At 35.7% G+C, this 21,187-nt stretch overlaps 1 protein-coding gene across 2 annotated transcripts in view; it reads right to left on the bottom strand.

The window, feature by feature from the left end:
- Positions 1-249: 249 nt before the first annotated feature.
- Positions 250-21,187, bottom strand: part of LOC148942480 (uncharacterized) — a 91,444-nt gene continuing 70,506 nt past the window's right edge. The window contains exons 3-4 of one of the 2 annotated variants that reach the window (XM_089102284.1): positions 9,455-10,129; positions 250-342 (exon numbers count right to left, since the gene is read on the bottom strand). In XM_089102284.1, the coding sequence (XP_088958410.1) occupies positions 327-342; positions 9,455-10,129 (691 nt within the window). In that variant the 3' untranslated portion in view covers positions 250-326. Of the gene's footprint in view, positions 343-9,391; positions 10,130-21,187 lie in introns of those variants that run through there. The other variant, XM_089102285.1, reaches the window with a different exon arrangement.

The following is a 21,187-nucleotide window of genomic DNA, read 5'->3' on the forward strand; positions in this document are numbered from 1 at the left end:
CTCCGCCTCTTCGTGCACGTGCAATGACAAATGTTTTGCGCAATGCATATGCTGTGATCTGACTGAATGCCAAGAAGCAACTGAAACTATTGCTGTGAAGTACTGAGAACTTCCCAGTCAGCGCGCTATGATGTGTGTCATTTTTGAACAAACTTTTCGCTACAGTTATACTGTGCTTCATTCAAGTCTCGCACTATCTGTGTAAAGCCTCGTCTTGATTGACATCATTCACCGTGCCAGCAGCAGGGCCAGCTTCGACTGGATAGCCAAACACAGCCGTCGGAACGCTGTCCAGTAATATTGACTGTTCAATCATAGCTGCCTGTTCAGAAATGATCCAACCTACAAAAAATGTTGTTGGCAGGGTAAATGATGTCAATCAAGACGAGGCCTAACTAGCCTAACCTAGTAAACCGAGAAAAAATTAAGAAATAAGAAGAAGTAACAGTATACTATGGAACGTTTATGTTGCAATCACCCGAATATTTAACCTTTTCGGCTCTGCAATCAGGAAATAACCAATTTGACATGCACTATTTTGCGGTCATAGGTCTTTCTCTTTTTGTCACGCAAACTTTGTAAGATGTTTACTTTTCTCACAAGGCTGTAATTATGCAAAATAAGATATTTAACAAAAGTGATGATATTGTAGAAAAACTAGGGCAAACTTATATTCTCAAAGCAAGATATGAGAATTTATAATAACGGATGGATTTGTAAATCAACTATACAACAGAAATGAGAAAATTCCTTACTAATTTTTAAATAGGAATTTTAAAATTTTAAATATATATTTTTAGGAATTTTTATTCCTATATTTTTAGGAAATATTTTTAGGAAATATATAAAAATATATTTTTAGGAAATTTTAAGGAATTTTTAAAATTCCTTACTAATTAAATGTTTAAATAGGAGCTTTAAGTTTATCCATACAGTTAAGAGGTTCCGATACTACACCGGCTATAAGCGATGGATGAAAAAAAAGAAAAAAAAAAATCACATAAAGAAAGAAAAACGAGCAAAAATGGGGTTTTTATAGGCCAAATGAAGAGACTGAAAAAACGAAGCGAATATTTCGAGAGGACAAACGCCTCTCTTCTTCAGCGCGAAACGAAACGATGTATCAATAAAAGCCAAAAATTAAAAGATTTAAAACCAAATACCTAACAACCATAAAAGCGAGTTATTCGCCAATATCCGCGATTTGCACAAAATCCAAAAAATATGATCTGCCATCGACGGATACTAGCGAAGTACACTACAAAAATAAAATTGCCACCCTCCCTCTAACTACGGAAGATTAATGTTGAATGTTTAGCACAACCTGATCTTATCGATACACTTCGAAGCTCGTGCATGGGCACTGACACCTGAGTCCGTATCTCAGACAATGACACCTAGATGAGTTTGGGGTCAAACAGGTATGTCCCCTATCGCCGATATTATTCATCTATGCAGTAGGTTTCTCAGATAATGTGCTGAGAAATCACACTGTAGTCGTCCTCGGACAGCTGGATCGTGTTCTTCAACTCTTGATGGACTTTGATTTTGCAGGTGACGTTGCTTTGCTGGAAGCCATCGCCAATGGCTTGCAAGATATGTTTGATGATTTCTCTGATGCCTCAAAGCGGAATGGGCTCATCATATGCAGCTCCAAGACTAAAGTGATGGCCCTTAACCATTCTGCTTTGTGTCAAATCATCTTAGATGGAATTCAGGTACTTTGGGTTTATTGCAATATCAGATGATGGAGCTGGAAAAGATATTTCTGCCTGCATATCAAGGACAAGGGGAGTCTTCACCAGTCTATTAAAGGCCCTAAGGGCAAGATTTGGGATCTAGACGAAACCAGAGTCACAGTCTATTATAGCATCCATTTGAGCTGTACTACTGTACGGTTGCGAGATGTGAGGACTCAAGGCAGAGAAGCTATCGACGTATTCAATTACCAGTGCCTTCATTATATACCCCAAATCAACAGGTGGTCTAGGATTCCCAATAGTGAAGCTAAGAAACCACTGTTGCCAATCTAAAGAGCTATCTCCTTTATCAAAAGACGTTGGATACACACACACACACACACACACATATATATATATATATATATATATATATATATATATATATATATATATATATATATATATATATATATATATATATATATATATATATATATATATATATATATACTAATGGAGTTCTTTACTTTTTTATAACTAATGGAGTTCTTTACTTTTTTTCGGAAAACCTATTTTGCGAAAAAAGTTTTTTTTTTTATTTAATAAATGCTTGTTTTATATTGACATAGTCTTTTCCAGGAAGACTGAGCCTCTTCTAAAGTTAAAAAGCCATCCTTTCAATAAAAACCTTAAATACCCCTTGGGCATAACTTACAACCCTTGCCCCTAATCTCTGGGGTTTGTTTCAACCTCAAAAGCCTTGTTGTATGATATATAGACTACTTTGAATAGATTGGCTATCTCAAAATTTCTATTAGATGCATTTCGGAACAATTCGACGTGTGTGTGTGTGAGGGGGGGAGGGTTAGCTGCCCTTTGATCACTTTAATTCTCAAGAGGAGAACTAGAGCGTCTAATTACCAATCCAATGAGCCCCCTCCAAAGTTTATGTGACTAAGCTTTCTATAAAGACCTTATATGTCCACAGGGTATAACTTACAACTCTTGCCTTGCTCTAGTGCTCTTGGGTTGAGGGGATTTGCTATCCCCAAAGACATAATTCCCAGACCATTCTGATACGCTGGACAAAATGGCTATCTCAAAATTTTGATTGGAAGTGTTTGGAGAAATGCTAGGCGTGGGGAGGGGAGCATTTGCCCTCTGATTACGTTCAACTAATAAAGAAAGCGCTAGTCCTCCCAATTTCCAATTGAATGAGCCCTTTTTAAAGATTCTAAGACAAACTTTCTATGAAAACCTTATATGCCCCAAGGGCATAACTTACGACCCTTGTCATAAGGGCTATGGGGGGAGGGCTGTCATCCTCAAAGACATAATTTCCAGACCTTTCATCTCAGTTGAAAAAAAGGGCAGTAACAAGGTGTTGATAGGAAAGGTTTGGGGAATTGATGGGCGGGGGGGGGGCAGATTCTCCCTCCGATTACTTTTGACTATTCAAAAGGCCAATAACCCTCTTAATTTCCAATCGAATGGAGCCTTCAACTAGGTTCAATAAAATGGCTATATCAAAATGTTGATCGGAAGTGTTTGGGGAAATAATGGGCGTGGGGGGGCATTCGCCCTTCGATTACTTTTGACTATTAAAAAGGGCAGTAGCCCTCTCAATTTCCAATCAAATGAGCCCTTTTTGGAGTTATTACGACAACACTTTCTATAAAAATATTATATGCCCCCAGGGCATAACTTACAACCTTAGCCCAGAGGGTTCTGGGGGGGGGGGGGTGTCATACTAAAAAAACATATTTCCGGACCCTTCAACTACGTTCAACAAAATGGCTATACCAAAATGTTGATCGGAAATGTTTGGGAAATGATGGGCGTGGGGGGCCATTCACCCTTCGATCGCTTTTGATAATTAATAAGGGTACTAGCCCTCTCACTAGTCTCCTGAATTGAATGAGCCCTTTTTGAAGTTTGTACAACAACGCTTTCTGTAAAAACTTCATATGCCCCCAGGGCATAACTTACAACCTTTGCCCTGGGGGCTGTGGGGGGTTTATCATCCTCAAAGACATAATTTCCGAACATAATTTCGTCACTGTTATGGAGTCCCCTTTTGTGTTATTCTTTTTTTTATTTATTCTTAACAATAGCTTGAATAAAAGGAAAAACAGCAGTAAAACCTGACTTTTACTTTGCAACTAATTGATTAAAAATGCGTCAAAAAAATTAACAGAGACCATAAAGTACAGTAAACTGTGTCAATGCTCTTTTTATTTAGTTCAAAACAGTCCCAAAGACTCGTAATGCAAACATTATCTCCTGTCCAATCGGATATGACGTTGTCCACATGATTTCATTTTCAGATGGACTTTCTACCAGAAGGTGTGCATGTTGGAGAACCAATTGTTCCTCCCCGTGTGACACAACCCTCCCTACCATACCTCTTTGTGTCACATATAGCACACTTTGCGTAATATAGAGCACAATTCCACCACGCGCCACAGGGTGTAAACTTCGGTCGTTTCGGTTTTGGCTTCGGTTTCAAACAGTTCGTGGTAACGAACTGTAAGTAAGGAGCGACCCGGCTCAATGGTAACCGAAACTCTAGAAAACAGGTTTTTGATACCAATAGATAAATCAAAAGAATCAGATTTCAATGCTGATTTCAAATATATAAATTTCATCAAGTTCAGTGCTACCCATCAAAAGTTACGCGCCTGAGAAAATTTGGCTGATTTTCAAAAAAAGGAGGAAAGACCCCCTAAAAATTATATAACCTTAACAAAAATCACATCATCAGATTTCGCATATCAAAGAACCCCTCCGTAGAGTTTTCAAACAACTATCTACAAATATGGGGAATGTTCTATTTTTTACCAGAAGAAGGATCAGGGGTGCGTGTTTATTTGTTGTTGTTTTTTTGTTTGTTTTTTTTTCCCAGGGGTGATCGTATCGACCCATTGGTCCTAGAATATCGTGGGAGGGCTCATTTGAATGGAAATTAAAAGTTCTAGTGCCCTTTTTAAGTGACAAAAAAAAATGGAGGTTAAATATACCCCCCCCCCCGCCTATTTTTTTCCCACAGTCTCCCGATAAAAATTTTGAGCGGTCCATGTCGCTCAGGTTGATCGAAAATATGATCAATGTATATGTTTGAAAGACCTCATCCCCCAAAATCTCCAAGAAGAGGGCTACGAGTAATGAACTTTACCCAATGTTAACAGATAGTTTTGGTGATTGGGATGGGAAGTATACAGAAGTTTTCAGGAGGTTTTTTTTTCTGGTAGTGGTAGGGAGGGGTGGGTCGGGGGTTATGTTGGAGGATCTGTCCATGAAGGAAGTTTTCATGGGGGAAAGGAAATTGCCATGAAGGGGGCGCCGGACTTGCCAGCATTATTTATTGGTTATTGGGAAGTATACAGACATTTTCAGGAAGGATTTTTTTTCTGGTGGGGGGGGGCTAGAGGAGGGGGTTACTCTGGAGAATATTTCCGTGGAGGATGTTTCTTTGGGGTAAGGGAAATTTCTATGAAGGGGGCGCCGGATTTCCAAGCATTATTTAAAAAACGATGAGAAATTAAAAAAAAAAGAAGTTTTTTTTCAACTGAAAGTAAGAAGGAACATTAGAACTTAGAACGAACAGAAATTATAACGTATGTGAGGGGGTTCTCCCCCAAGTCAATACCTCGCTCTTTACGCTACAGTTTTTTTTTAGTGCTTTCAAAAGAACTCTCTATTCTAATTAAACGGCCTTTGTGATTCTGGGGTTTGTGAATCAAATTTTTTGTTATATTTAACGTAAAGAGCAAGGTATTGACTAAGGGGAGAACCCCCTCATATACGTAATAAAAAATAACAATAAAAAAACAAGAAATACGGCTCTATAGTGATCGAAACTTTTAAAAACGGAATTTTGATGTCAATAAATGTATCAAAAGAATGTGTTTATAATGCTGATTCTAAATATATAAATTTTATTAAGTTTAGTATTACTCATTAAAGGCTACGAGCCTGAGAAAATTTACTCGATTTTTTAAAGAGATCCCCTACAAGTAAAGGAATTTTAATGAAAATCAAACAGTCAGATTCAGCGTATCAGAAAACCCTATTACATAGGTTTCAAGCTCATATCTGCAAAAATCTGCAACTTTGTATTTTTTGCCAGAAGAAAAATATACGAATATAGAAGTTAGTTACGTAAGTTAATTTGTAAAGACATCCATTTAGCAAAACAAAAGTAAAATTTTTATGCAAATAAAAGCTACATTAACTAAAAAACGATCAGAAATTAAATAAAAAAAACAAGTTTTTTAAACTGAAAGTAAGGAGCGAGATTAAAACTTAAAACGAACAGAAATCATTCCGTATATGAAAGGGGTTGTCCCCTCCTCAACGCCTCGCTCTTTACACTAAAGTTTGACTCTGTCTGATAACTTTATTTTTTAAAACAATAAAAAACTTTAGCGTAAAGAGCGAAGCGTTGAGGAGGGGACAGCCCCTTTCATATACGGAATAATTTCTGTTCGTTTTAAGTTTTAATGTCGCTCCTTACTTTCAGTTTAAAAAACTAGTTTTTTTTTTATTTAATCAGCTCAAAGGCGTGATACTGCATCACAAGTTTTGCAGGAGAGTAAGAAAGTATAAGACTTGAGACTTTCTTATGACAGTTCCGTCATTTCGTAATTTCACAGAAAAAAAACTACGTGAAAGTTAAGGACCTAAAGTGACTTTTATTAGAAGAAATTCGTAGTCAGTTCCAATTCATAGGTGAAAGTGAACCAATTCTAATAGTGAAAGTGTTACCAAAGTCCATAATGGCAGAATAAAATAGGAAAATTTATAGAAAATATATCTGGGCTTCCAATCAAGGTATGTGCTTGACCCATTTCACCTAAAAACTCACTGAGTAACACATCTTGCTAAATACTAGTTTTATTGTATTTATGCATTCAATGTTTGATGTTAATTAGGGAAGGCTTTGGACATCAACTTTGGGATTCTGACAGAATTTGGAATTGTCGAATAGGAAGTTAACTTTGAATTAATTCATGTATGAGAAGTTTTGATAGAGTAGTTAGCCCATCAACACCTCTGAGAAAGTAGGGATGGAGCCATGCTGCAGACATAAAGGAAGGAGATTTTAGCGGGATCGAGGAATTCAAGAGAGAGAAGAGGCTCTCTGAGGATTTTAATTGTGAATGACAGTTTGTTGGGCTTATTCGGGACAAATTTGGGCTAATTTGGGATTTATTAGGGATAATCAGTGGCTACCCTTATACATATACACAAGCAAATTGGTGTAGGAGATCTCCTATACTTGAATTAAACATCAAAATAAATATAATAGTTAGGTATTGAGCAAAAAAAAAAAAAAAAAAAGACTGGACAAGGCTGCTGTCCAACATAACTTTTCTGGGAAAGAGCAAGTATTCCTCATTAATGCTGGAAGGTCGGCTGTTAACTTTATAAGACTTATATGTATTTGTTGGTCGAAATATTCGAACTACTTACTCTCTGAATTAATAATTAGTTAATTATCAAGATAAAGGATTTTTGATTGGAACCGATTAAATTAATACGGTAGTATAGGCACGTTGTGCGGATGAAGGATGGCAGATTTCCGAAGATTGTTCTTTTCGGCCAACCGTTTAAGGCTAAAAAGAAAGCAGGTCGTCTTTGTCAGGGGTGGGAGGACGTCATAAAGAAAGATTTAAAGGGAATGGAAACTTCGTGGGTGGGTGTGAAAAGGGAAGCTTTGAACAGATTGGGATGGAGGAGGATCGTGCGTAGCTGTGTTGGCCTCAGGCGGCTTGGTGCTGCGGTGAGTTGTTAGTAGTAGTAGTATATAGCTTAGTCTTAGTATAATTGAAGAGAAAATCTCCCAGCTGAGAAAAATTGTTAACTAAAGATAATAAGCCTTTTCAACCATTAAAAAAGGGGGAAAACTAGAGAATTTACTAAAGAATTGAGTGTGGGTTCAGAACGAGCGTAAAATATATTTATTTAGAAATTAAAATATTAATAAATTGAAAAAAAATTGTTTATACAAATTTACAAATTTTTGGGCTCATTTCTAGGATCAATTTAAAATTCCCAATCACCAAATAAGCAACTTCTTGTATATCTGTCTTAAGCCAGGTTATATTGAAACTGAAACTACAAACACAGGAGGTAAGTTTTCCTCCCAAGGGTGACGAGTTTGACTTCCACGCAGAGCAACCAAACCTCTCGCTACATCAGTGCAGTCTCTTTAAATATAATAAAATAGCAGTTAATTCTTATTGACCTATTGACCAACAGTTATAAATATGTCTAAACAAACTTCACTACTTTCACTTAGATGTTGCACCAGCAATTGAATTTTATTACATATAATGAAACGTACTTCAAAATACGACGAAGTGGATTACAGAGGTTCTAAAATAGCATAGCCGTCACGAGACATTAATAACGGATATAAGAAAGGGGCGGTCAAGACGCTACCTTATAACAATATGAGGCTATCTGCTTGTATATAGGCCTACTTTAAAGGACCCTAGGGTTCTAGAGCGTGAATTCCAGAACGTCCTCACGTTATGATACATCTCTTAAATATTTTATACAAAAACATCAGTTTTTTACTAAAATTGCCTTTTCTTGCAACGTAACTTAATTAGCATTATAGCCAAAGATTTACGGAAAATGCGAGTTTAGGACAGGCAAACATACGGAAGAAAATTATTTCTGGGGTATGTTCCGAAACGGTTAAGAAATAAATTTTTTGAAAACATTGGAAAAGGCAAAGAAAACTTCAAAACACGGAATTTCACTGAGGGAGGGTCATCATCTCTGCGTACATACCAGCTCTGGGATATTACAAATTCAAAGACCCTCATCCCCCCCCCCGAGCTTATTTTATGCCAATACAGACATAAGGAGTGAACAGAAAAGGTCTAAATTTATATGAATTACCTAAAGATCCGAATCCCATCGACGGATAACCGTACTTTGTCACACAAGAAGGATTAATAAAAGAAATCCATGTCCAAACGTTTGGGCAAAGGGAAACTTAAAAATAAATCATGAGAAGAAGCCTGCACACTTTAGATGGATCTCGTAGACCATGAGACTAAAAATTGGACATAAAATATGAATGCAAATAAAGAGAAGGTGGAAGATGACTTTGCAGCAGAGCAAGACACGCTAAATGGAGCTTAAATTTAGTTGCTCAGGAGGAAAGGGATTAGCTGCATCGGTGAATGCTCTGGCTTTTCCCCACAAGGAGAGAAACATTCTCCATGGAGAATTCACCGTCTCAATGGATTGGCAATGCAAGACCTAAAATTGGATCCTAGAAATGCACTTTTAAGCTCATTTAAGACTTTCAACTTCATAATTTTAACATGGGTCAGTAGACACAGACCCATTGCAAGTTCTGCCCTTGATATTTTGATATTTAAAACCAATTAAATATATACATATTTTATGGTTATGCATGTTTTTCCAAGGGATAATTTGTATGAGTATGGCCTGTTTGTGCCTTGAGTAATAAACACAAATTTGTTGTTCAAAGTAGTTCTCTGTCATCTCTTAATGGTAGTAATTTTCATGACAGAAAAATCCAATGCCGAGGTTTCTTATTTATCTTGGTTTCATACCTTTTAGCACGCACCTTTTAGAATATTACATTTAAGTGAGAAATGAGTTACCAAATGATGGCACTTAAAAAGGTCAAACATCAAACCAATTAAAAAGCTAGGTTCGCCATATTCGAAGTCAATTTATTTACAAAAGTAAAAATAAAATATATAAATTTGTGCTATACTAACGTGTCTAAAATATAAACTCTTTCCTCGTCTGCACTACTATGCAAGGAAGAAAGACCCGTGTCAGAGTTTGAATCACTACCTTCTAATTTCGACTCGTTCACATATTTAAATGAGTCCAATGGAATTTGTTCTGTCAGGTTCTGTGACAAGAGTTGCAACTCCAGCTGAAGCATATCATATTCATGCTCAGTTGCAATACAGTCTTCTTCAAGGTCACTATAAATCATTTGTCGCTTTTCTAATTCACTATCTAACTCTTTTAACTGTCTATCAATTTCACGAGACATGGTTGTTGTTTCTTGACAGTCAATTTCAATTTGTTTCAGCTTTTGATGCAGTTCATAAATTTCAGGGTCTGGACTAGATTCATCAGGAACTGTTTTCAAAGCTTCTGAGAGATGTTTTAACCTCTTTTCTTCTTTTATTATCTTTTTATTCACACCTACAATTTTGCTTAAAATATCAATATGTTCAATATCTAGTGATACACTTGATACTTCGCTTTCCGTCCGTTTTCGTCTATGCTTCCTGTAATTCTTTTTAATTATATGTTCTTGCTGACTTTTGAGCTGTTCCAACTGTGTCTTAATGAGTTCACCCTGACTTAGGACTTTCTGTAACAGGGTTTCTATTGATCCACTTTCATGTTTATGATGTGTCCGTTCCTTGTTTTTCCTGTAAATACAGTTTGATTAACGATTTTTCAATCTAGTAAAGGCCCATTCTCAATGAATTTTAATAATACCGAAATTTATCAGCACTAACTTCGGGAATCAGTTGAAACAAAGCCTGTTCACGACAGAGATTTAGCTAGTGTCCAGGACTGGTTCGAGCCAAATCTGAGGTTTAATCGATCTGAAGCTTTTTAAACACAGACAATTAGAATTTTTCATAGAATTTCCTGATTAGCTATTACACGACCATTATCCAAATAGAGAAAACAATACAGACAAAAAATAAATAAATGACCAGAATTCAATTCCTGTGATGAGATTATGCGAAAACGTAAGAAGATAAATGGTGAATGACCTGAGGTGGTGCAGTGAGTTTAGTCTGTGCTCAGTAATAGAGGTCCCAGAGATCGAGCTCAGCCAAAGCAACCCGCTGCAGAGTATGGAATTGGATTCCGGTGATAGATTTATAAGAAAACGTCTCCATAGTAATCCAAACAAGAAAAAGGAAGAAGAAGAATTAATAAAAAAAGGAAAAGTGGAATATAAAAGAGAAATATTGGGAAGAGCTACCGCATCTCGTCAGAGCTTAAGAACATTTGTACGACGAGAGAATCATGGAGTATGTAGGATTTGAGATATCCAACAAGAAAAAGGAAGAAGAAGAATTAATAAAAAAATGAAAAGTGGAATATAAAAGTGAAATATTGGGAGGAGCTACCGCAGCTCGTCAGAGCTCAAATACATTTGTACGACAAGAGAATCAAGGAGCATGTGAGATTTAAGATATCCAACAAGAAAACGGAAGAAGAAGAAATAATAAAAAAAGGAAAAGTGAAATATATAAGAGAAATATTGGGAGGAGCTACCGCATCTCGTCAGAGCTCAAGAACATTTGTACGACAAGAGAATCAAGGAGAATGTGAGATTTAAGATATCCAACAAGAAAAAGGAAGAAGAAGAAATAATAAAAAAAGGAAAAGTGAAATATATAAGAGAAATATTGGGAGGAGCTACCGCATCTCGTCAGAGCTCAAGAACATTTGTACGACAAGAGAATCAAGGAGCATCTGAGATTTAAGATATCCAACAAGAAAAAGGAAGAGGAAGAAATAATAAAAAAAAGGAAAAATGAAATATATAAGAGAAATATTGGGAGGAGCTACCGCATCTCGTCAGAGCTCAAGAACATTTGTACGACAAGAGAATCAAGGAGCATTTGAGATTTAAGATATCCAACAAGAAAACGGAAGAAGAAGAAATAATAAAAAAAGGAAAAGTGAAATATATAAGAGAAATATTGGGAGGAGCTACCGCATCTCGTCAGAGCTCAAGAACATTTGTACGACAAGAGAATCAAGGAGAATATGAGATTTAAGATATCCAACAAGAAAAAGGAAGAAGAAGAAATAATAAAAAAAAGGAAAAATGAAATATATAACAGAAATATTGGGAGGAGCTACCGCATCTCGTCAGAGCTCAAGAAAATTTGTACGACAATAGAATCAAGGAGCATATGAGATTTAAGATATCCAACAAGAAAAAGGAAGAAGAAGAAATAATAAAAAAAAGGAAAAATGAAATATATAAGAGAAATATTGGGAGGAGCTACCGCATCTCGTCAGAGCTCAAGAACATTTGTACGACAAGAGAATCAAGGAGCATGTGAGATTTAAGATATCCAACAAGAAAAAGGAAGAAGAAGAAATAATAAAAAAAAGGAAAAGTGAAATATATAAGAGAAATATTGGGAGGAGCTACCGCATCTCGTCAGAGCTCAATAACATTTGTACGACAAGAGAATCAAGGAGCATGTGAGATTTAAGATATCCAACAAGAAAAAGGAAGAGGAAGAAATAATAAAAAAAAGGAAAAATGAAATATATAAGAGAAATATTGGGAGGAGCTACCGCATCTCGTCAGAGCTCAAGAACATTTGTACGACAAGAGAATCAAGGAGCATGTGAGATTTAAGATATCCAACAATAAAAAGGAAGAAGAAGAATTATTAAAAAAAGAAAAGTGGAATATGAAAGAGAAATATTGGGAGGAGCTACCGCAGCTCGTCAGAGCTCAAGAACATTTGTAGGACAAGAGAAACAAGGAGTATGTGGGATTTGAGATAAAAGCAAATGCATGGAATAGTTACGATATTAGTTAATTTCAATGTTGAATTATCCATTGCAAAGGGCAAAATCTGAGAAATAATAGTTAATACTGGGTTTCGGAACAGGCGGGATTTTGATTTAAGTAAAATCTCACTGTGATTGGACCTGACGTAAAACAATTAAAACAAAAGGTAAGATGCTTATCAGCAACTCAGCTAAAACTTAAACGTACTTCCTTTGGGTAACGATGTTAAGACTTCTTTAATTTGAACTAAATAAAGCCCATAGCCACCCAGTTTCATGGCGCTTCAGTGTAAAAGTGAGCAAGCCCTGTTTATACCGTGTAGTTTTTAATTGTGTATTGTTCTTTGGGTTTATGTTTTTTTTTCTTTCTCTGAGGTTGTTTGCAGAGCTGAAATGTTCGTATATATTATATATCAAACAGTTCGTGGTAACGAACTGTAAGTAAGGAGCGATCCGGTTCAATAGTAACCGAAACTCAAAAATGGTATTTTGATACTAATAGATACATGAAAAAAAAGCAGATTTTAATACTGGTTTCAAATATATAAGTTTAGTATATATAAGTTTCATCAAGTTTAGTCCTACCCACCAAAAGTTACGCGCCTGAGAAAATTTGGCTGATTTTCGAAAAAAAGGGGGAAACACCCCCTAAAAACTATAGAACATTAATAAAAATCCCACCATCAGATTCAACATATTAAAAAACCCTACTCTGGAGGTTTCAAGCTCCTATCTGTAAAAATGTGGAAATTTGTATTTTTTACTAGAAGAAAGATCACAGATGCGTGTTTATTTGTTTTTTTATCCAGGGGTGATCGTATCGACCCAGTGGTCCTAGAATATCGTGGAAGGGCTCATTCGAACGGAAATTAAAAGTTCTAATGCCCTTTTTAAGTGACCAAAAAAATGGAGGGCAGCTAGGTCCCCTCCCACGCTCATTTTTTCCAAAGTCACCCGATCAAAATTTTGAGATAGCCATTTTGTTCAACATGGTCGAAAATATAATAAATATGTCTTTTAGGATGACTTAATCCCCCAAAGTCCCCGGGTGGAGGGCTGAAAGTTATGAACTCTACCCGATGTTTACATATAATATTGGTTATTGGGAAGTATACAGACGTTTTCAAGGGGATTTTTTTCTTGTAGTGGGGGAGAAGGGGTCGGGGTTATGTGGGAGAATCTTTCCATGGAGGAAGATTTCATGGGGGAAGGGAAATTTCTATGAAGAGGGCACCGGAATTCCCAGCATTATTAAAAAAAAGGATCAGAAATTAAATAAAAAAAAGCTTTTCAACTGAAAGTGAGAAGCAACATTAAAACTTAAAACGAACAGAAATTATTAAGTATATGATTGGGTTCACCCCCTAGTCAATACCTTGCTCTTTAAGCCAAAGATTTTTTAGTACTTTCATAAGAGCTATTTATTCTAATTAGCGGCCTTTGTGATTAAGTAGTCATTTTTAAAGAATTGGAACAAATTTCGAACTTTAGGGTAAATAGCGAGGTATTGACTATGGGGCGAAACCCCTAATATACGTGTTGAATATATATGGATATAGAAGTTCGTTACGTAAGTTAAGTCGTAAGTTATGTATATTTATTACTAATAAAAACGTTCGTAAATAAATTTAAACAACTTTCGAGAAAGTCATTTAACCAAAAAGAGTAAAATTAATATGCAAATTTGTTTTTTATTATTTATGTACGGTGAGCCAAAATCAAAATCTCCATTAATTCAAAAACGTTCAAAAATTAAATAAAAAACAAGTTTTTTTTTAACTGAAAGTAAGGAGCAACATTAAAACTTAAAACGAACAGAAATTATTCCGTACATGAAAGGGGCTGTCCCCTCCTCAACGCCTCGCTCTTTACGCTAAAGTTTTTATTGTTTTAAAAAATAGCGTTGTGAGAAAGAGTCAAACTTTAGCGTAAAGAGTGCGGCGTTGAGGAGGGGACAGCCCCTTTCATATACGGAATAATTTCTGTTCGTTTTAAGTTTTAATGTTGCTCCTTACTTTCAGTTTAAAAAAATTTTATTTTTTTTATTTAATTCATATAGAATCAAAGTATCTGTTAAAAAAGTCCCTTATATTCAAATCCAATTTTAAGCAAACCTCGTGAGTACTTTTTATGCTAATATTCCAGTAGAATTTTAGATTTGATTTTAAGTCAGATTTTAATCTATCTTAGCACTAGCCTAGTGTTAAATTAAGCGTTTTACTACAATTCCCCTCGCAAAAACTTAACATACTCTTTCATGGCTCTTTATTTATTATTAAATAAAAAACAAGTTTTTTTAAACTGAAAGTAAGGAGCGACATTAAAACTTAAAACGAACAAAAAATTATTCCGTATATGAAAGGGCCTGTCCCCTCCTCAGCGCCTCACTCTTAACGCTAAAGTTTTTTATTGTTAAAAAAAATAGAGTTGTGAAAAAGTCAAACTTTAGCGTAAAGAGCGAGGTGCTGAGGAGGGGACAGCCTCTTTTATATATGGAATAATTTCTGTTCGTTTTAAGTTTTAATGTCGCTCCTTACTTACAGTTAAAAAAGACATTGTTTTTTTTATTTAATTTTTGAACGTTTTCGAATTAATGCAGGTTTTGATTTGGGCTCACCGTACATGAATAATTAAAACAAAATTTGCATATTAATTTTACTTTTATTTGGTTAAATGGCTTTCTCGAAACTTGTTGAATTTTATTTACGAACGTTTTTATTATTAATAAATATACGTAACTTACGAATTAACTTAGGTATCGAACTTCTAAATTCATATATTTTTAACACGTATATTAGTGGGTTTGCCCCCTAGTCAATACCTTGCTCTTCAAGCTAAAGTTCGAATTTTGTTTCAATTCTTTAAAAATGACCCCTTAATCACAAAGGCCGTTAATTAGAATAAATAGCTCTTATGAAAATACTAAAAAATGTTTAGCTTAAAGAGCGAGGTATTAACTAGGGGGTGAACCCAATCATATAGCTAATATTTTCTGTTCGTTTTAAGTTTTGATGTTGCTTACTTTCATTTGATGTTGCCTTACTTTCAGTTGAAAAACTTGTTTTTTTATGTTTAATTTCTGATTTTTTTTTTAAATAATGCTGGGGAGTCCGGCGCCCCCTTCATAGCAATCTCCCTTCCCCCATGAAAACTTCCTTCATGGAAATATCCTCCCACATAACCCCCGACCCCCCCCCACTACCAGAAAAAATTCCCCCTGAAAACGTCTGTATACTTCCTAATAACCAATGCTATATGTTCACATTGGGTAAAGTTCATAAATTTCAGCCCTCCCCCCGGGGGATTCGAGGGATTAAGTCATCCTAAAAGACATAATTATCACATTTTCGACCAGACTAAACAAAATGGCTATCTCAAAATTTTGTTCAGGTGACTTTGGGAAAAAATGAGCGTGGGAGGGGGCCTAGTTGCCCTCCATTTTTGTTGGTCACTTAAAAAAGGCGCTAGAACTTTTAATTTCCGTTCCAATGAACCCTCCTACGATATTATAGGACCACTGGGTCAATACAATTACCCCTGGGAAAAATAAAAAAAATAAAAAAAAAAAACAAATAAACACGCATCCGTGATATTTCATCTGACAAATAATGGAAAATTCCACATTTTTGTAGATAGGAGCTTGAAACCTCTACAGTATGGTTCTCTGATACGCTGAATATGATGGTGTGATTTTCATTAAGTTTCTATAACTTTTAAGGGGTCTTTCCCCCTTTTTTCGAAAATAAGCCAAATTTTTTTATGCGCGTAATTTTTGATGGGTAAAATTAACCTTGATAAAACTTATATATTTGAAATCACAATTAAAATCTGATTCTTTTGATGCATCTATTCGTATCAAAATTCCGTTTTTTAGACTTTTGGTTACCATTGTGCCGGGTCTCTCTTTATTTACAGTTCGTTACCACGAACTGTTTGATTTGAAAACCTGTCATAGGCAGCGCGCTAGCGCTGCCTAAGTAAAGAACAATGTGGGCACAATGTGTTTTTTTTTGTTTTTTTTTTCTCCATTCCTGGGCACTTCGTATCGAAAGAGTTGCCGTAGAAACTTCGAAAAGTGCTCATTCAATTGGAAACCCTTCAACGCCCACCATTTCCCCAATCACATCCAACGAGAGACGACAGACACACAGAGACGACACACACACAGAGACGACAAACACAGAGAGACGACACACACACAGAGACGCCACACACATACAGATAAAACAAACACACAAATGGCACACAAAACGAAATATGACACACTCACAGAGAGACGACACAAACACAGAAATGAAGAAACAAGAAGGTAAAAAACAACACATAGAGAAACGACACACAAACAGAGACGACACACACATAGAGACGAAACACATATAGAGACGACACATATAGAGATAATACACATAGATACACATAGAGATAAAGTTTTTACTGACATATTTGTCGTAGAAACTTGTAAAAGGTCTCATTCGATTTAAAATTCAAGGGGCTAGTACCCTTTTTAATAGTCGAAAGTGATTCGAGGGCAATTAACCCCCTCTCACGCCCACCTTTTCCCCAGACACTCCCCCGCAACCCTCAGTGCAAGGATTGTAAGTTATGCCCTGGGGGCATATAAGGTTTTAATTGAAATCTTTGTCGTAAAAACTTGAAAAACGGCTCATTCGATAGTAGAAGGCTATCTTATACTCGTGACGGGCACCCCTGCTGCCACCTACAACTTTTTTTACATAATTTATTCAAGGATTATCGATCGAGTCTAATGGGGGTCAAGGTCAATCGATCTGTTGTTGTTTGGCCACGTGTAATGACATGTGGGGTGATTTACAGAAGCGCGCGGGGAATTAGTGATGTAGGCCAGGGGGGGGGGGTGAATGACATAAGCACGAGGGGCAAAGTATTGATCTAGTACTCGAGGGGGAAGTGAATTTCCAAGAACTTGATTTACATAACTAGAGATTGTCAAATTGCGTATTAAGGAATGCTTTTGTAGGGAAAGCTGTCAATCACCCGTTTTTCTTAAAAAACTGGTATGATATAAAGTAGTCAAACATGTTTTGGGACTATGCACTTGACGATGGATAAAAGGGTTAAGGTGATTAGCAATTACGAGCAAGGATTCCCCCACTGGTTCCTGGCAGTAGGCTACGCATATCATGAGTTGCACGGGGATAAGGCTATTGTGTCTTTCTGAACTTTCTGTGAGAGGCGGGGGTAAGTATTTAGTTTAAATAATTCTAGGAGGAATTTAGTTTTGCGGCTGGTGTGGAAAAATGGTACTTGTTAAATATTCGGGTAAACATACGACTAAGAAACGCTTCACTATAAATAAGGCTATCGTGTTTTTCAGAACTTTCTAGGATGGGGGTAACTATTTAGTTTAAATAATTCTAGGAGGAATTGAGTTTTGTGGCTGGTGTGGAAAAATGGTACTTGTTAAATATTCGGGTAAACATACGACTAAGAAACGCTTCACTATAAATAAGGCTATCGTGTTTTTCTGAACTTTCTAGGGCGGGGGGTAACTATTTAGTTTAAATAATTCTAGGAGGAATTTAGTTTTGCGGCTGGTGTGGAAAATGGTGCTTGTTAAATAATCGGGTAAACATACGACTAAGAAACGCTTCACTATAACTAAAGCTATCGTGTTTTTTCGAACTTTCTGGGGCGGGTGTAACTATTTAGTTTAAATAATTCTAGGAGGAATTGAGTTTTGTGGCTGGTGTGGAAAAATGGTACGTGTTGAATATTTGGGTAAACATACGACTAAGAAACGCTTCACTATAAATAAGGCTATTGTGTTTTTCCGAACTTTCTAGGGCGGGGGTAACTATTTAGTTTAAATAAGTCTAGGAGGAATTGAGTTTTATGGATGGTATGGAAAAATGGTACTTGTTAAATATTAGGGTAAACATACGACTAATAAAAGCTTCACTATATATCAGGAGATCGTGTTTTTCCGAACTTTCTAGGGAGTGGGTTACTATTTAGTTTAAATAATTCTAGGAGGAATTGAGTTTTATGGATGGTATGGAAAAAATGGTACTTGTTAAATATTCAGGTAAACATACGACTAAGAAACGCTTCACTATAAATAAGGCTATCGTGTTTTTTCGAACTTTCTAGGGTGGGGTAACTATTTAGTTTAAATAATTCTAGGAGGAATTGAGTTTTATGGGTGGTATGGAAAAATGGTACATGTTAAATATTCGGGTAAACATTCGACTATAAATAAGGCTATTGTGTATTTCTGAACTTTCTGTGAGAGGCGGGGGCAAGTATTTAGTTTAAATAATTCTAGGAGGAATTGAGTTTTGTGGCTGGTGTGGAAAAATGGTACTTGTTAAATATTCGGGTAAACATGAGACTAAGAAACGCTTCACTATAAATAAGGCTCTTGTGTTTTTCTGAACTTTCTAGGGCGGGGGGTAACTATTTAGTTTAAATAATTCTAGGAGGAATTGAATTTTATGGATGGTATGGAAAAATGGTACGTGTTAAATATTCGGGTAAACATACGACTAAGAAACGCTTCATAATAAACAAGGCTATCGTGTTTTTCTGAACTTTCTAGGGCGGGGGTAAGTATTTAGTTTAAATAATTCTAGGAGGAATTGAGTTTTGTTGCTGGTGTGGAAAAAAATGGTACGTGTTGAATATTTGGGTAAACATACGACTAAGAAACGCTTCACTATAAATAAGGCTATTGTGTTTTTCTGAACTTTCTAGGGTGGGGGTAACTATTTAGTTTAAAAAAAATTCTAGGAGGAATTGAGTTTTATGGATGGTATGGAAAAATGGTACTTGTTAAATATTCGGGTAAACATACGAATAAGAAACGCTTCACTATAAATAAGGCTATTGTGTTTTTCTGAACTTTCTAGGACGGTGTTCACTATTTAGCTTAAATAAGTCTAGGAGAGATTGAGTTTTTATGGATGTTATGGAAAATGGTATTTTTTAAATATTCGGTTAAACACACGAATAAGACACGCTTCACTATAAGTAAGGCTATCGTGTTTTTAGACATCTTCCATAGAGGGGGTAACTATTCAGTTTAAATAATTATAGGAGGAATTGAGTTTTATGGATGGTATGGAAAAATGGTACTTGTTAAATATTCGGGTAAACATACGACTAAGAAACGCTTCACTATAAATAAGGCTATCGTGTTTTTCCGAACTTTCTAGAGCGGGGGTAACTATTTAGTTTAAATAATTCTAGGAGGACTTGAGTGTTATGGATGGTATGGAAAAATGGTACGTGTTAAATATTTGGGTAAACATTCGACTATAAATAAGGCTATTGTGAATTTCCGAAGTATCTGTGAGAGGCGGGGGTAAGTATTTAGTTTAAATAATTCCAGGAGGAATTGAATTTTGTGGCTGGTTTGGAAAAATGGTACTTGTTAAATATTCGGGTAAACAGATGACTAAGAAACGCTTCACTATAAATAAAGCTATCGTGTTTTTCCGAACATTCTTGGATGGTGGTAACTATTTAGTTTAAATAATTATGGAATGAATTGAGTTTTATCGATGGTATTGAAAAATGGTACTTGTTAAATATTAGGTTAAACATACGACTAATAACCTATTCACTATAAAGAAGGCTATCGTGTTTTTACGAAATTTTTATGACGGGGTTAAATCTTCAGTTTAATTAATTCTAGGAAGACTTGAGTTTTCTGAGTGGTATGGAAAAATGGTACTTTTTAAGTATAAACCTAAGCAAACGGCTAAGAAACGCTTCACTATAAATAATGCTCTAGTGTGTTTCCGAAATTTGTAGGGCGGTGGTAACTATATAGATTAAATAATTCTAGGAGGAATTGAGTTTTATGGATGGTATGGAAAAATGGTACGTGTTAAATATTCGGGTAAACATTCGACTATAAATAAGGCTATTGTGACTTTCTGAACTTTCTGTGAGAGGCGGGGGAAAGTATTTAGTTTAAATAATTCTAGGAAGAATTGAGTTTTGTGGCTGGTGTGGAAAAATGGTACTTGTTAAATAGTTTGTTAAACATACGACTAAGAATCGCTTAACTCTAAATCAGGCTATAGTGTTTTTCTGAACTTTCTAGGGCGGGGGTAACTATTTAGTTTAAATAATTCTAGGAGGAATTAAGTTTTATGGATGGTATAGAAAAATGGTACTTGTTAAATATTCGGGTAAACATACGACTAGGAAACGCTTCACTATAAATAAGGCTATCATGTTTTTCCTAACTTTCTAGGGCGGAGGTAACTATTTAGTTTAAATAATTCTTGGAGGAATTGAGTTTTTTGGCAGGTGTGAAAAAATGGTACGTGTTGAATATTTGGGTAAACATACGACTAAGAAACGCTTCACTATAAATAAGGCTATTGTTTTTTTAAGAACTTTCTAGGGCGGGGGTAAATATTTAGTTTAAATAAATATAGGCTGACTTGAGTGTTTATTTTGGTATTTAACAATGTTACTTTTTAAATATTAGTTTAATCATACGACTAAGAAACGCTTCACTTTAAATAAGGCTATAGTGTTTTTCAGAACTTTCTAGGGCGGGGGTAACTATTTAGTTTAAATAATTCTTGGAGGAATTGAGTTTTGTGGCAGGTGTGAAAAAATGGTACGTGTTGAATATTTGGGTAAACATACGACTAAGAAACGCTTCACTATAAATAAGGCTATTGTGTTTTTCTGAACTTTCTAGGGCGGGGGTAACTATTTAGTTTAAATAATTCTAGGAGGAATGGAGTTTTATGGATGGTGTGGAAAAATGGTACTTGTTAAATATTCGGGTAAAAATACGACTAAGAAACGCTTCACTATAAATAAGGCTATTGTGTTTTTCTGAAATCTCTTGGATGGGGGTAACTATTTCGTTTAAATAATTCTAGGAGGAATTGAGTTTTGTGGATAGTATGGAAAAATGGTACTTG

Source organism: Artemia sp. Qi Xiang Cuo, chromosome 16, assembly GCF_049724085.1.
Source record: "Artemia sp. Qi Xiang Cuo chromosome 16, ASM4972408v1, whole genome shotgun sequence".
NCBI lineage: Eukaryota > Metazoa > Arthropoda > Branchiopoda > Anostraca > Artemiidae > Artemia > Artemia sp. Qi Xiang Cuo.